At 53.8% G+C, this 13,667-nt stretch overlaps 3 protein-coding genes across 3 annotated transcripts; 2 read left to right on the top strand and 1 right to left on the bottom strand.

Moving 5' to 3' along the window:
• Positions 1 to 1,928: 1,928 nt before the first annotated feature.
• CLUP02_04240 (acyl-CoA ligase) lies at positions 1,929 to 7,807 on the top strand (the record flags this gene model as incomplete). Its single annotated transcript, XM_049283256.1, has 4 exons — positions 1,929 to 1,991; positions 2,185 to 2,207; positions 2,293 to 6,972; positions 7,024 to 7,807. The coding sequence occupies 4 exons, from the start codon at positions 1,929 to 1,931 to the stop codon at positions 7,805 to 7,807; spliced, it is 5,550 nt and encodes a 1,849-aa protein (XP_049140399.1).
• Positions 7,808 to 8,038: 231 nt separating this feature from the next.
• On the bottom strand, positions 8,039 to 9,644 carry CLUP02_04241 (uncharacterized protein; the record flags this gene model as incomplete). Its single annotated transcript, XM_049283257.1, has 5 exons — positions 8,039 to 8,131; positions 8,203 to 8,635; positions 8,755 to 9,209; positions 9,259 to 9,363; positions 9,441 to 9,644. 5 exons carry the CDS (start codon positions 9,642 to 9,644, stop codon positions 8,039 to 8,041), a joined length of 1,290 nt encoding a protein of 429 aa, XP_049140400.1.
• Positions 9,645 to 11,168: 1,524 nt separating this feature from the next.
• CLUP02_04242 (uncharacterized protein) lies at positions 11,169 to 12,572 on the top strand (the record flags this gene model as incomplete). Its single annotated transcript, XM_049283258.1, has 1 exon — positions 11,169 to 12,572. One exon carries the CDS (start codon positions 11,169 to 11,171, stop codon positions 12,570 to 12,572), a length of 1,404 nt encoding a protein of 467 aa, XP_049140401.1.
• Positions 12,573 to 13,667: the final 1,095 nt, after the last annotated feature.

Raw genomic sequence — 13,667 nt, forward strand, 5'->3', positions numbered from 1 at the left:
TTCGGCGACGAGAGCCATCCTGGTGACAATGACTTAAAGACCTGTGCCTTCATCCGTCCGGCGGCCGAAGACCGATCAATATTGACCTGCCTTTCTCCAAAAATTCGTGCCCCCCAGCTGGGATAGAAACCAAATAAGGCCAGTAGCGAGACATTCGCGGACGGACGCTGCACCGCACTGCATTGCTGGAGAATTCCACTGGATTAAGCTCTCAAGCTCTGGAGAGTTGAGACGGTCTAATGTGGTCCCTGGATGCAGGCCGACAGAAATAACTCAATATTTCTTGGTGTTCTGGCCTTTTTCTTCCGATCATCCACTTCTGGCCAGTGGCCACTGATGGTCACCGTGGTGGGTGCTGCGAGTGTGTGCCATTCCGCAATGGTACGTGATGATCACCACGCAACTGGGAGGGGGGGAGACTTGCCTTGAAAGCGAAGACCGAAGAGGGGAGAGTGGGTGATGCTCAGATGGGGCATTGGGAATGTTGCAGGGCATGGCAGTTGGGGATTCTGTTCCCGATCGGGTATGCCTCCGTCGAGCGCCCTGGGGCCGATTTCCTGATTTCGGGGTTTCCTGAGCGGCCACATCCCGGGGCCCATGTCGATGGTGCTAGGCCTGGGTTATAATGCTGGGCGGTGCTGGGCGTCGATGACGACGTTGTTAAGACTTGCCGTTTTCTTATTTCAGGTATTCGTTTTAGAGACTGGGGTCCGATGAAGGTCTCGATGCTCTCATCGTATCCACTCGTTGCCAGACTGTGCGTTTGGTGACAGATGGAGAGAGTGGGAGTGAGAGGAAGAGTGAGAATGAAAATAAGAGTGACACTGAGAGTAAGAGCGAGTGTGAGAATGAGTGTGAGATTTGCCTTGCGGGTACCTGAAAGTCTGTTTGGATTGGTGATTCCGGGATCTCGATGCTAATTCATGAGTTGACACCCGCTGTCGGATCCGCCAGGATGAACTTGTTGCTGCCCCGTCTCCCAGAATCATTCTCTCAGCTTTCGCAGGCCATTTGTGAAATGCCGAACATTTGGACACACACTCTCACTGAGAATAACGGCCACTATGATAGACGGTTCTGCTTGGCCATTCTTGGGATGCTCAGGGTAGATCACCCCCTCCTCGTTCTAAACTTGGATGAAATACGAAGTACATATCCGTACATGCTGCACCGATAATCATTCACCACACCGGACTTTTACGCCTTTAGTAAGATATACAAATTCCTACGCAGTAAAGCTAAGGTAAGGTAAAGTAGGCGCCCGTGGCCGCCGCACTACCAAATTCCCCGTGTTCCCGCCCGGAACCCTGACTCCCTGAATCGTCCCAAGGAGAGGTGGGAAGGTGGGTGGAAATGTGGTGGAAAGTACCTTCAAACTCAGCTGTCGCCGCCGCCGCCTCTCCTCTCGGGCTTCCTCTCCCGCCCACCCAACCCAGCCCAGCCCAGTTGCCCGCCAGCCTCTTCAGGTTAATCTTAACACACAAACTCGACCAACCTTGCCTGGCCTCCATCCTTGACCCAACCTGGTGAAGCGACCGCGCTTCTTGCTGTCCTGGTCCAACCTACGTCACGAGACTTTTCTTTGAGGATGCCAGCACCACTGCAACGGATTGCTGCTGCTGCCATCACCAAGACAAGACAGACGAGACAAGACCTGGACAAGACTGGATGAGGGGATCCGACCAAACACAGAGTCAGAGACATCGACAGCTTGCGATCGTCCCTCCTTGAACTCTTTACGAACGGAACCTCCCACCCCTCCTCTCTCTCCTCTCTATCTCTCTCCCCACAATCCCCTTAACCCCGGGGGTCTCGGCCCATTCTACGTTCTCTAGACCCTACCTATTCTCTCCCCTTCCTTTTTGTCTCGTCGCTGCTGCATCCTGCGCTTCCATTGTGCATAGTTACCAGCATTGTTTTCGCCCGCCATGGCTGCACAATTAGATCCTGAATTGCAGGACAAGCTCGAGGAGCTGGAAAAGGAGTTGGAGGTATGTTTGCAACCTTCAAGTCGCCGTTTGGCACTGTCCCGTTTGGAATCGCGCAACTTTACGTCTACCTCGAGACGACTGCCCTGCGCATGCGCGCATGTGCGCGTCGTGCTCGAGCACCCGCAGCCTTGCCCGAACTACCTATTGACTGTCACTTTTTGTCGCACTGACTGACGCATTCTTGTGGCTGTAGGAAGGCGACATCACAGAGAAAGGGTTGGTGCTGACCCCTCCATCATGACCTTCCCCTCCCCCGTTGCGAACAGCCCGACGGCGGCTAACCGATTCCCTCTGCGCGCAGATACCAAAAGCGACGGACGCAACTCTTTTCCCTATACATGAGCCCTGGACCTGCTGCCGCTCCAGCTGTTGCCAAACCCCGAGGCGGCTTAGGCATTCACGACCCTGACAACCCGGGACATCCTTCGAGCGATGGTCACCGCGCAGCAGCTCTAGCCGCGCTCGGCGGCAGAGACTCCGATCCCAACAGCCCGACCTCTCCCGGCTCATACCGTCCACAGTCGCCATTTGGCGGCCATGGTTCGGGCCATGGCTCCGGCCACGGCTCAGGTCATGGCTCTGGTGGCTACGCATCGCCTGGGTACCAATCGCCCGGAGCTGGCTATACCTCGCCCGACATGAATCCTGCAGGTCTCCTCCGACCTGGCGGCCCTCTCGCCGACCAACGCCCGAACATGAAGCAGCACGATTCACTCTTCCTCAGCGCTGGTAACGAGCCGCCCACTCGATCGGGCACAATGGTCTCAACCGACTACGCCTTTAATCCCGACCAGCAAGGACACTACATGGACCAGCACGGGCAGAACCCATATGACAGCCGGACAGGCACGATGCTTGACTCAACTGGATACTTCTCCGGCTTCACCGGTGGCGGACAGAACTTTGAGCAGGGACAAGGTTATGATCAACAGGGTTACGACCAGAACGGTCAAGAAGAGTACGGGGGAGGACACAGATATTCGTCAGGAGAGGCCTTTTCGCCAACGGCCGCCATGGCGCCGCCTATGCTCACGGCAAACGACTTGCCCCCGCCAGAAGTGCTCGAGTATCAGATGCCACTCGAACCCCGCGACCTTCCGTTTGCGATATCCGATCCGCACGACAGCAATACCCCAATGTCCAAGTTCGATAACATCGCCGCAGTCCTGAGACACAGGGGCAAGACGATGGCGAAGCTGCCCGCGTACTGGGTGCTGGACAGCAAGGGCAAAGAAATTGCCTCCATCACGTGGGACAAACTTGCGTCAAGAGCCGAGAAGGTGGCACAGGTCATTCGGGATAAGAGCTCGCTGTATCGCGGCGATCGCGTTGCCCTGATTTACCGCGACACAGAAGTCATTGACTTTGCCATTGCTTTGCTGGGATGCTTCATCGCTGGCGTCGTCGCAGTACCGATTAATGATTTGCAAGACTACCAGAAGCTGAACCTGATTCTCACATCGACACAGGCGCATTTGGCACTCACGACGGACAATAACCTCAAGGCCTTCCAGCGCGACATAACAACACAGAAGCTTAACTGGCCCAAGGGCGTAGAATGGTGGAAGACGAACGAGTTTGGCAGTTTCCATCCCAAGCGCAAAGACGATGTCCCGCCTTTGACAGTACCAGACTTGGCATATATCGAGTTCTCCCGCGCGCCTACGGGTGACCTGCGAGGCGTGGTACTGAGTCACAGGACAGTCATGCACCAGATGGCTTGCTTGAGTGCCGTCGTCACGACAGTACCAGGGAACGGTCCCGGCGATACCTTTAGTCGAACTCTGCGCGACAAGAACGGCCGGCTCATCGGTGCTGGTGCGACCAGCGAGACGCTCCTTTCATACCTCGATCCTCGACAGGGTATTGGCATGATTCTGGGTGTCCTTCTCACCGTTTATGGCGGCCACACGACTGTTTGGGTTGAAAACAAGGCCGTTGAAGTGCCGGGTCTCTACGCTCATCTAATCACCAAGTACAAGGCTACACTCATGATTGCCGACTACCCCGGCTTGAAGCGTGCCGCATACAACTACCAGTCGGATCCTATGACAACTCGAAATTTCAAAAAGGGCATGGAGCCAAACTTCCAAACGGTCAAACTATGCCTAATTGATACCCTGACGGTTGATGGTGAATTCCACGAAGTACTAGCGGACAGATGGTTGAGGCCACTAAGAAACCCACGAGCGCGCGAGGTTGTCGCGCCGATGTTGTGTCTGCCTGAGCACGGCGGCATGGTGATCAGTATCCGCGACTGGCTGGGAGGCGAAGAGCGGATGGGCTGCCCCTTGAAGTTGGACATGGGCTCCGATATCGATTCCGACGAAGAAGAGAAGGAAGAGGTGAAGCTTGCGCCCTCAAACGGATTCGGCAGTCTCTTGGGAGGCGGCGGCACCACCACCACAGAGCAGCGCGCTAAGAACGAACTGAGTGAGGTGCTCCTCGACAGAGAGGCGTTGAAAACGAATGAAGTTGTGGTAGTAGCAATCGGGGACGAAGCGCGAAAACGAGCTGCTACCGAACAGGGCACTGTTCGCATCGGTGCCTTTGGATACCCTATACCCGATGCCACCCTCGCCGTCGTCGATCCGGAAACCGGCTTGTTGGCATCACCACATTCCGTCGGTGAAATCTGGGTGGACTCGCCGTCACTATCAGGAGGCTTCTGGGCTCTACCAAAACACACGGAGCAAATATTCCACGCCCGGCCTTACAAGTTTGATCCCGGCGAGCCAACACCCACGGTAGTAGAGCCCGAGTTTCTGAGGACTGGTCTGCTAGGCACAGTCATCGAAGGCAAGCTCTTCGTACTTGGCCTCTACGAGGATCGCATTCGTCAAAAGGTCGAATGGGTCGAGCACGGCACCGAGGTAGCCGAGTACCGGTACTTCTTTGTCCAGCACCTCGTCGTCAGCATCGTCAAGAATGTGCCCAAGATTTACGACTGCTCTGCCTTTGACGTATTCGTCAACGAGGAGCATCTGCCAATTGTTGTCTTGGAATCACCAGCTGCGTCCACCGCACCTCTGACTTCAGGCGGGCCGCCCAGGCAACTCGATACTGCGCTGCTTGACTCTCTCGCCGAGAGATGTATGGACGTACTCATGCAAGAACACCACTTGAGACTTTACTGCGTCATGATCACGGCACCAAACTCTCTGCCCAGAGTAGTCAAGAACGGGCGTAGGGACATCGGAAATATGCTCTGCAGAAGAGAGTTTGACTTGGGTAACCTGCCCTGTGTTCATGTCAAGTTTGGTGTCGAGCATGCCGTGCTCAACCTCCCCATTGGAGTTGACCCTATCGGAGGCATCTGGTCTCCCATTTCATCGGACTCGCGTGCTGGAATTCTCATGTCATCCGACAAGCAATACTCGGGTATCGACCGAAGGGAAGTTGTCATTGACGATCGCACTTCAACACCGCTGAACAACTTCTCTTGCATCACTGACCTGATCCAATGGCGCGTTGCCCGTCAACCCGAGGAACTCGCATACTGCACCATTGACGGTCGTGGCAGAGAAGGCAAGGGCGTGACTTGGAAGAAGTTTGACACCAAGGTTGCCGCCGTGGCTCTGTACCTGAAGAACAAGGTCAAGGTTCGCCCTGGCGACCACCTGATTCTGATGTACACGCACTCCGAGGAGTTCGTCTACGCCGTTCATGCCTGTATCAACTTGGGCGCGGTTGTAATTCCTCTGGCTCCTCTAGATCAGAACCGACTTAATGAGGATGTGCCGGCATTCTTGCATGTCGTTGCCGACTTCCGTGTCAAGGCCATCCTGGTCAACCACGAAGTTGATCACTTGGTCAAGCTGAAGCTGGTTTCCAACCACGTCAAGCAGGCGGCTTCCATCCTCAAGATTGGTGTGCCGAACTACTACAATACCACCAAGCCGCCAAAGCAAAGCAGTGGCCTGCGCGACAATGGCATTACCATGCAGCCAGCCTGGATCCAGACTGGTTACCCTGTCATCATCTGGACGTACTGGACGCCCGATCAGCGCCGCATTGCGGTTCAGCTTGGACACGATACTATCCTGGGCATGTGCAAGGTCCAGAAGGAGACTTGCCAGATGACAAGTTCCCGCCCCGTGCTGGGATGCGTGCGTAGTACCACTGGTCTCGGTTTCATTCACTCATGCTTGATGGGTATCTATATCGGCACCCCCACATACCTTCTCTCGCCTGTCGAGTTTGCCCAAAACCCAATGTCGCTGTTTGTGACTCTTTCTAGGTACAAGATCAAGGACACCTATGCGACGCCACAAATGTTGGATCACGCCATGGCCACGATGCAGGGCAAGGGATTCACGCTTCACGAACTCAAGAACATGATGATTTCGGCCGAAAGCAGGCCACGTGTGGACGTGTTTCAAAAGGTACGGCTTCATTTCGCGGCCACTGGCCTCGACCGAACGGCCATCAACACTGTTTACTCTCACGTACTCAACCCCATGGTTGCATCGAGGTCTTACATGTGCATTGAGCCTATTGAGCTCTGGCTGGACACAAAGGCACTGCGCCGCGGCCTGATATACCCCGTAGATCCCGAGCAGGATCCTAAAGCGCTTCTGCTCCAGGACTCCGGTATGGTACCTGTTTCTACACAAATCGCCATTGTCAACCCCGAGAGCCGACTGCTCTGCCACGATGGAGAGTACGGAGAGATTTGGGTCGACTCGGAGGCTTGTGTCAAGGCATTCTACGGCTCAAAGGATGTGTTTGACGCCGAGAGATTCGACGGTCGTACCGTTGATGGTGATCCCAGCATCCAATACGTCCGCACGGGCGACTTGGGTTTCTTGCATAACGTCAGCAGGCCTATTGGCCCTGGAGGCGCTCAGGTTGATATGCAGGTCTTGTTCGTTCTCGGCAACATTGGAGAGACGTTTGAGATCAATGGTCTCAGCCACTTCCCCATGGATATCGAGGCCTCTGTGGAACGGTGCCACCGCAACATCGTAACTGGTGGATGGTAAGTTCAATAGCCCCCATTAGTAGAGTCCGCCATGCTAAATACACACAGCGCCGTCTTCCAAGCTGGAGGTCTCGTCGTTCTGCTGGCCGAGATCACACGAAAGGCATACCTCGGTTCTGTGGTGCCAGTCATCGTCAACGCGATCCTGAATGAGCACCAGATCATTGTCGATATCGTCGCCTTCGTTAACAAGGGCGACTTCCCGAGATCGCGTCTCGGCGAGAAGCAGCGCGGTAAGATTTTGGCTGGTTGGGTCACACGTAAGATGCGTACCCTCGCACAGTTCGCCATTCGAGACATGGACCCCAACAGCATCGTTGGTGGCGACCCTGGTGCAGATGACCCCAACCCTCACAGGGCCTCTGTTAGTAGCCAGAGGAGCATGACCATGAGCGGCCTGGCGCCTGGCTCTTCGAGCCTGCGCAACGTCGAACACGCACCGCAAATCCTGGAGCAGGAAGAATTCGAGCATCAGGTCGGACAGATGGCAGCTCTCCCCCCGCAAAACCACGATGGTATCGCGGAGATGCCCGGCGACGAAGGTCCTGCGTTTGCACAGCAAGCGAATGCGCCGCCGGGCCACGGCTACGTCTTGCCAGACTTTGATTCCTTTGGTCGCGAAGATGGTGGTCCACCGCCTGTGGGTGCCAAGCCAGGCCAGACCCCGCCGACGATTCACCTCCCCGGAGTCGACGGCCGAGAGAGCATGGATTTGTGGAAGAATCAGCAGGGCGGCGGTGGTGGCCAGAGTGAAGAGGACTGGACGGCCCAGGCCCTAATGCATATGAACCTAGCCAACGACCTGGAGAGAAAACAGGGCCAGCAGCATTGAAAGAGGCGGTCTTTCAAACAGAACCAAATCTCTTCTATGCTGATTGTTTTTCCTTCTTTTTGTTAGCAAACGGGTCTTGGGAGGCATTAGCTGCGGGCGTCTGTGGGCGTCTCTGAACTCATGGATACACTGGTCTCGCGGCATAGGAGGTAGTGTTTGGATAGAGGATTACCCTGTGCATAATCACTTGAACCTCGAGAAAAGATCATTCTTAATTCATTCTCATCCACTTCACGCAGTTTCGTTTGTGACTTCATAGGATGTCCTGTCGTCCTCGGTGCTGTTATTCACTACCTCGGATTCCTCATGCTCTCCTGGATGAAGCTTGATTGAACAACAATTGACCCCCCATTGATATTCTCCTCGGACCCCGACCCAGTGGACAAATTCTTGACCCTGCCAGATCCAGCCGTGATTCGATTTGTTAGTCCAATCTCGTCATCCGACTCCCCGCCCAACTTGCCGTCGCCCCCTCCCCCGCTAAAGTTAAACCTTGACCCGCCGTACGTGAACAGGGCACCCGTACCATTTTGAGAGCTGCTGTTCTTTCCTCCACTGGCGCTCTGCTTCGATTTCAATCGCCATGGTGCGCTGTTAGATGAGGGCCCTCCACCTCCGGCATTACCACTGGAGTGGCCGAGGGAAGATGAGATTTTGTGGCGGACGAGGCGGCGGAGGGGCGCGAGGTGCGGGAGGCAGGCGGACACGATTGCGATCGAGGGTTCGATTGCGGACCAGATGAAGACGGGGCCCATTTGCCAGGTTATGTCGAGAGCGCGGGAGAAGGTTGAGAGGTGGGTTATGCGGACTATACTTGCTACGCAGACGCTGGAGGGGGGTTTTGGATTAGTATGGATCGTCTTGTAAGGGCGTCGATTATTTCTGATATTGGGAATATGTGTACTAGTGGTGAGAGGGTGGGGGAGGAGAAGATGGTCGTGTCTTACAAACTTCCCAGCAACATGATGCTACAAACAGCGGCCTTTTTCCTGCCCGACATTTGCAGCTTTAAGATCTGCGGGATGGGAATCAAGAGGACAATGATATCGTTGACCATGTTGATGATGGCGAGGGCGAGGTAGAAGCTATTGATGTCTATGCATTTCCCCTGTTCACCCACAAACTGGTTCCAGTAGAACGAGAGGGGGCGACACGCGTTGGCCATGGTGGCCCAGATGATGATGGGATAGGCTACGGAGAGGACGTACCCTGCGACGAGGGAGAATTTGAAGGACGGGGAGGAGGCGGTGGAGAGGAGGAAGATGCGTTGGTAGAAGAGGAGGATGGAGATTTTGGTGGCGGCGCAGGCTGTGCCGTAGATGAAGGTGTAGGCGTAGAGGATCTGTGGTTTTGGGGAGTTAGTTTGAACGTGAAGTTCCGAGTGCGCTGAGGGTTTGCATTTCTTCCGAGGAGGATATTGATTAGAATAGAATCAAGGAGGGGAAGCCTACTTTAAAGACTTGTGTCAGGTCTTGAGGTGTGAATGACCAGACGTGATTTCCCGCACCGTAAGCTCCGCCTGCGATGCTCAAGCCGACGGTGGCGCCTACGAGGAGCTGTGATGATATGTTATTAACATCGTGAGCTTTTCACAAAGTATCTCACATGGGAAAGTACTTGAGTAAGTTCTTACCAGTGAGAGAAGAATTGTCCAATCATCCGCCTTCAGGCTGTGACCTTGAAGAAACCTCGCCATCAGCCGGAGCACCACGGCCGCGGAGGCTAGCACGGCTAGTATTATGACGGCGGCATTATTGCGAGCGACGCTGCTTTCTGAAATATCGAGATCATCTGGAGGTGGACCGAAGATGGCGATGATGTTGGGTTCAAGTTCCATTATCGATGACCAGAGAGATGTGACGGTGGTGTGAAGCAGGAAGGGGGGGGACCGATATCACCACATTGCAGGAATGTAAGGAACTTTCATTTCCTTGGGCGACGTCCTCTACTCTGAGATCCTCAGAGTCTGCTTTTCTTCATGGGATCTCAAAAATGGGTCGAAGAATCGTTGCGGCACAGGTTGGTGTGCCAGGAGGTGCAAAAAGGAAATATGATCCACGGTGGAGGAGTTGGACGTGTACCTTCGGATACCCTCCGACCAAGGTAAACCCGTGGTATTCTCAGCTGCTCTGCGTACCTCGTGCTCTCCACCGTTGCATCCACGTTGGACCAACGGCCTAGTTTCGTCTGCATCCAAAGAGCGCAGGGTTCATAATGCTGTTGGTACTGGGCAGACAGGGCCCGAAATTCCGCATGGCCTGATGCTTCCCGTTCTGGCTCGCCAAAGAGCCAACAGTGTGGATCGTTTCTGATTTCTTCCGTTCAAGGATTATATGCACAGACGGGGAAGTTGTTGTTGGAGAGCATGTTTGCGTACTCCGTAATTCCCCTGGAGTCTTGACACTTCGTCTTCGTTGGTGCGCGTCCCGCGCATGCAGGAACAGGAGTGTAATGAGCGGGCGTTGATGGCAAACTCACTTTTCTGGTGAAGTGCCAAGTTTGCCACCGCTCAGGAAGACTTTGATATGACTGAATACCCTCGTTGCAAAAAAGCCATGTTTGCTTCAAAGCGCAAAATGGTGGCTCTAAAATGAGATGGCGCAGGTATCTCTAGAAAGGGAAGACGGGTGAACTTCGCAAGCAAGGAGCCGCTGATCCTGCCGCCCTTTACTTACGGGCCGTCTGACTGCTTTGTCTCGGGGAACCAAGGGTACGAGTCCCGCATACAAGGATTAGAATATCACATGCGACTTCCTCTCCATGGTCCACTTGTATTTGAATGACGGACATATCCAGCATGCTGACCGATGATGGAAGTCTTCGTAGCACGAGAATACCTATGGACCCGTATATAAGTTAGAGTATCAATTAAGTCCGCGTTAGATGTCCTTGAGTCTTCGACTGGATCTCGAGCTTAGGATTATCAAGGTCAAATGAGCCTTTTTCTCATGGCTCCTACTACTTGTGGAGTGAAGGAGGCCGATCCTGGTTCTTGTTGGAACCGGGGCCATGAAGGACAGAGCAGGGTCAACAGTCTATCTCACCCCGTTGAGGCAGGGAAGAGAGCACCAGCAGGTTTCTGTCTCTGGTACTAAGCCTCTGAAAGGAGCATCTCAATGCAGGTCCCCTGAAGCCATTGCCTCCGTTGCTGGAGGATTGCAATATGATATGACCTGATTTGAATGTATGGATGCGGCGTGGTCAACATGCGTTGCATAGTGGTCTGGAGCGTACGGACAAAGACATAGCGATGGTCTACAAGGGTCAGATATAATTACAGTCGCCATTCTCGGATATTTTGCTACTAGAACGCCCTTCTGAGCTGAAGGCTTTTGCACCAAGTTCTCGCACATCAACAGCTATGGGCTCTTTGTCAGGCTTCACAGAGATCCCGGATCTCACGCCCCTCGAGCGTATCGGACCCAAAGGCTACCTTCGATATGTCTTCCCTTTCCAGCTCCCCGAAGATTACAACCTCGATCAAGCTGCTTCTATTCTGCGCGCAGGGTATGAAGCCGCGCAACAGCGTATCGCTGTTTTGGGGTGTGAAGCCGTCCCAAACCCAGATGCCAAGCAAGCCGGAGTCTTGAAGCTTCAGAAACTCCGTCATGGAGACATTGAAGGCATCACCGTCAAGGACCTTCGAGCTTCTGGTGCGTTCCCCATGACGTACTCGGAGCTCAAATCCAAGAACTTCCCAGTGGCTTCCTTTGATGCAAATACTATCTGCCGGCGCTCGGTATGGGCAACACCAGACGAAAGGCTGCCCGTATCTCTTCCGCAAGCCAACTTCATCCAAGGGGGCCTGATTATATCCTGGTGCATCTTCCACATGTTTGGAGACGGGAAGACGTTCCTGATCTGGACCAAGATCTGGGCAGAAGAGTGTCGCAGAGCCCAAGGCCTCGAGATCATAGACCCTTTCAAGCTGGATGAGGCGTTCCTCAGAGACCGTCAACGCATCATGAGCCCAACCGGCAAGAACCCGGGCCGTGCTGAAGACCACCCAGAGTACACCATCATCCCCTTCACACCCGAGGGCATGCCGCCAAAGATCCTTTCCGAAGATCACCGCGGCCAAATCTTCTACTTCTCGCCCGAGGCCCTGGCCAGACTCAAGGCCGAAGCATCTCCAGAAAATGTAACGGAACCCACGAAGCAGAGATGGGTCTCCACCAACGACGCGCTCTCGGCGCTGCTCTGGCGTACCGTCATGGCGGTGCAGTCACCCCTCGAAACCCTCGAGGGCGACCCGGTGTCAGTCTTCAACATCGCCGTCGACGCTCGCCTGCGTACGGACCCGCCGGTGCACCCGGAGACTATGGGCTGCTTCCTCGGCTACGTGGCGGCTTCGGCGCCGATCCGCAAAATGCTCGGCTCGGCGTCCCTGGCTGACTTGGCGATTCTGGTTCGTCGGGCGTTGATTCGTGCCGATAGCCAGTTTGTCGATGATGTAGCTACGCTCATTGACACGGTGGAGGATGTGAACCGTATCATCCCTACGGCTCTCTTGGATGTGCCCGGTAACAACTGCATTCAGACATCATGGGTCAACTTCTCCCTGTATGACGTGCAGTGGGGACCGGTGCTGGGCGACACAATTCAGGCCGTTCGCGCGCCGCATGTTGGTGTGATCAACGGGTTGCAGGTCGTCATGCCTATTTTGCCGGACGGTGGGATGGAGATCCTTGTGGGTGTTGAGAAGAACTGCTTGGACAGGTTATTGCATGAGCCATTGTGGATGAAGTATGCAGAGACGAGGTAAATGGAAAACAGTAGTATCACTAGTTGGGTGTATCAATGAGTTATGTGACAGACTGCGCCAGTTATTTCTAGCTTGACTAATAGTGTTTTTTGCAGTACGGGTTGTCATATGGTGCGGTGGTCTCCCCAAAATTTTCAATGATCTCACCCAATATGCACTTGTTTCAGATCAAGACTGTACCAGACTCAAGCAAAGTCCGGAAGCTCTTGTCGTTGAATCAAAGACAAGCGAAGTTTCCATGTGAGAATTACATCAATCAGCTTTTACACGGCTCTTCTTCGTGAAATAGCCTCTCAATTCGAATATCCGCCGCAACTAGACGATACAGCTTTTAGACCGAAAGTTCGCTCGATCTCCATTCTTTAATATCCCTCGTTTTGACACGAGGACTAGTATTACATCCGGCTCATGCCACATAGATCCTCAACATCCCACCGGCCTCTCTGGTCTCCAAAGAAACTTTTCATTCTGTTAAAATGGATCAGGGACTTTTACCAAACTTAAATCGTAATGAGATTTACTGAAAATGTTTCGAAACGGGAAGAGTAAGGCCTGGGGTAAGTATATGGCACTTCTGAGCCCTTTTCCTTTCTTTACCGGCATTCAGCTAGAGAAGCTCGCTGAAACTCGTCCGAGTCAGCTTCCTCAACTCCTATTTGTCCACACATTAGAACCAACGTGAGTGCGCCGGATAAAGTATCTGAACCATATTCTGCTGTAGCTGTTTGAATGATAAAATCTTCTGTCGTCAACGAATCGGATGGATTACTAACGTTTGGTGTTCGTCGTCTGAAGTTATACGAAGCATTTCGATTTGAGTGGATGAGAGGACTCAGACAAGACATGGATATGAACTCAGATTTGAGTTCACCGGGGTCCGAGATTGGTGCCGCATAAAGCTGTTGATGGCGATAAACTCAAAACCCCCTGATGGCCCCTCAACGGGCAATACCCATCGGCTCCCGCCCCCCAAAGCAGATATTAGAGATGAGGATGGCCTTTGGTCATGTCGATTGAAGGTCTTCACTGATTGTTGTCTTCATTTTCCGTGTAGCCTCGTTAGAGGATCTTCCAAGTCACTCGTTATTGTCACTC

Source organism: Colletotrichum lupini, chromosome 2 (assembly GCF_023278565.1).
Source record: "Colletotrichum lupini chromosome 2, complete sequence".
In the NCBI taxonomy this organism is placed as follows: Eukaryota; Fungi; Ascomycota; class Sordariomycetes; order Glomerellales; family Glomerellaceae; genus Colletotrichum; species Colletotrichum lupini.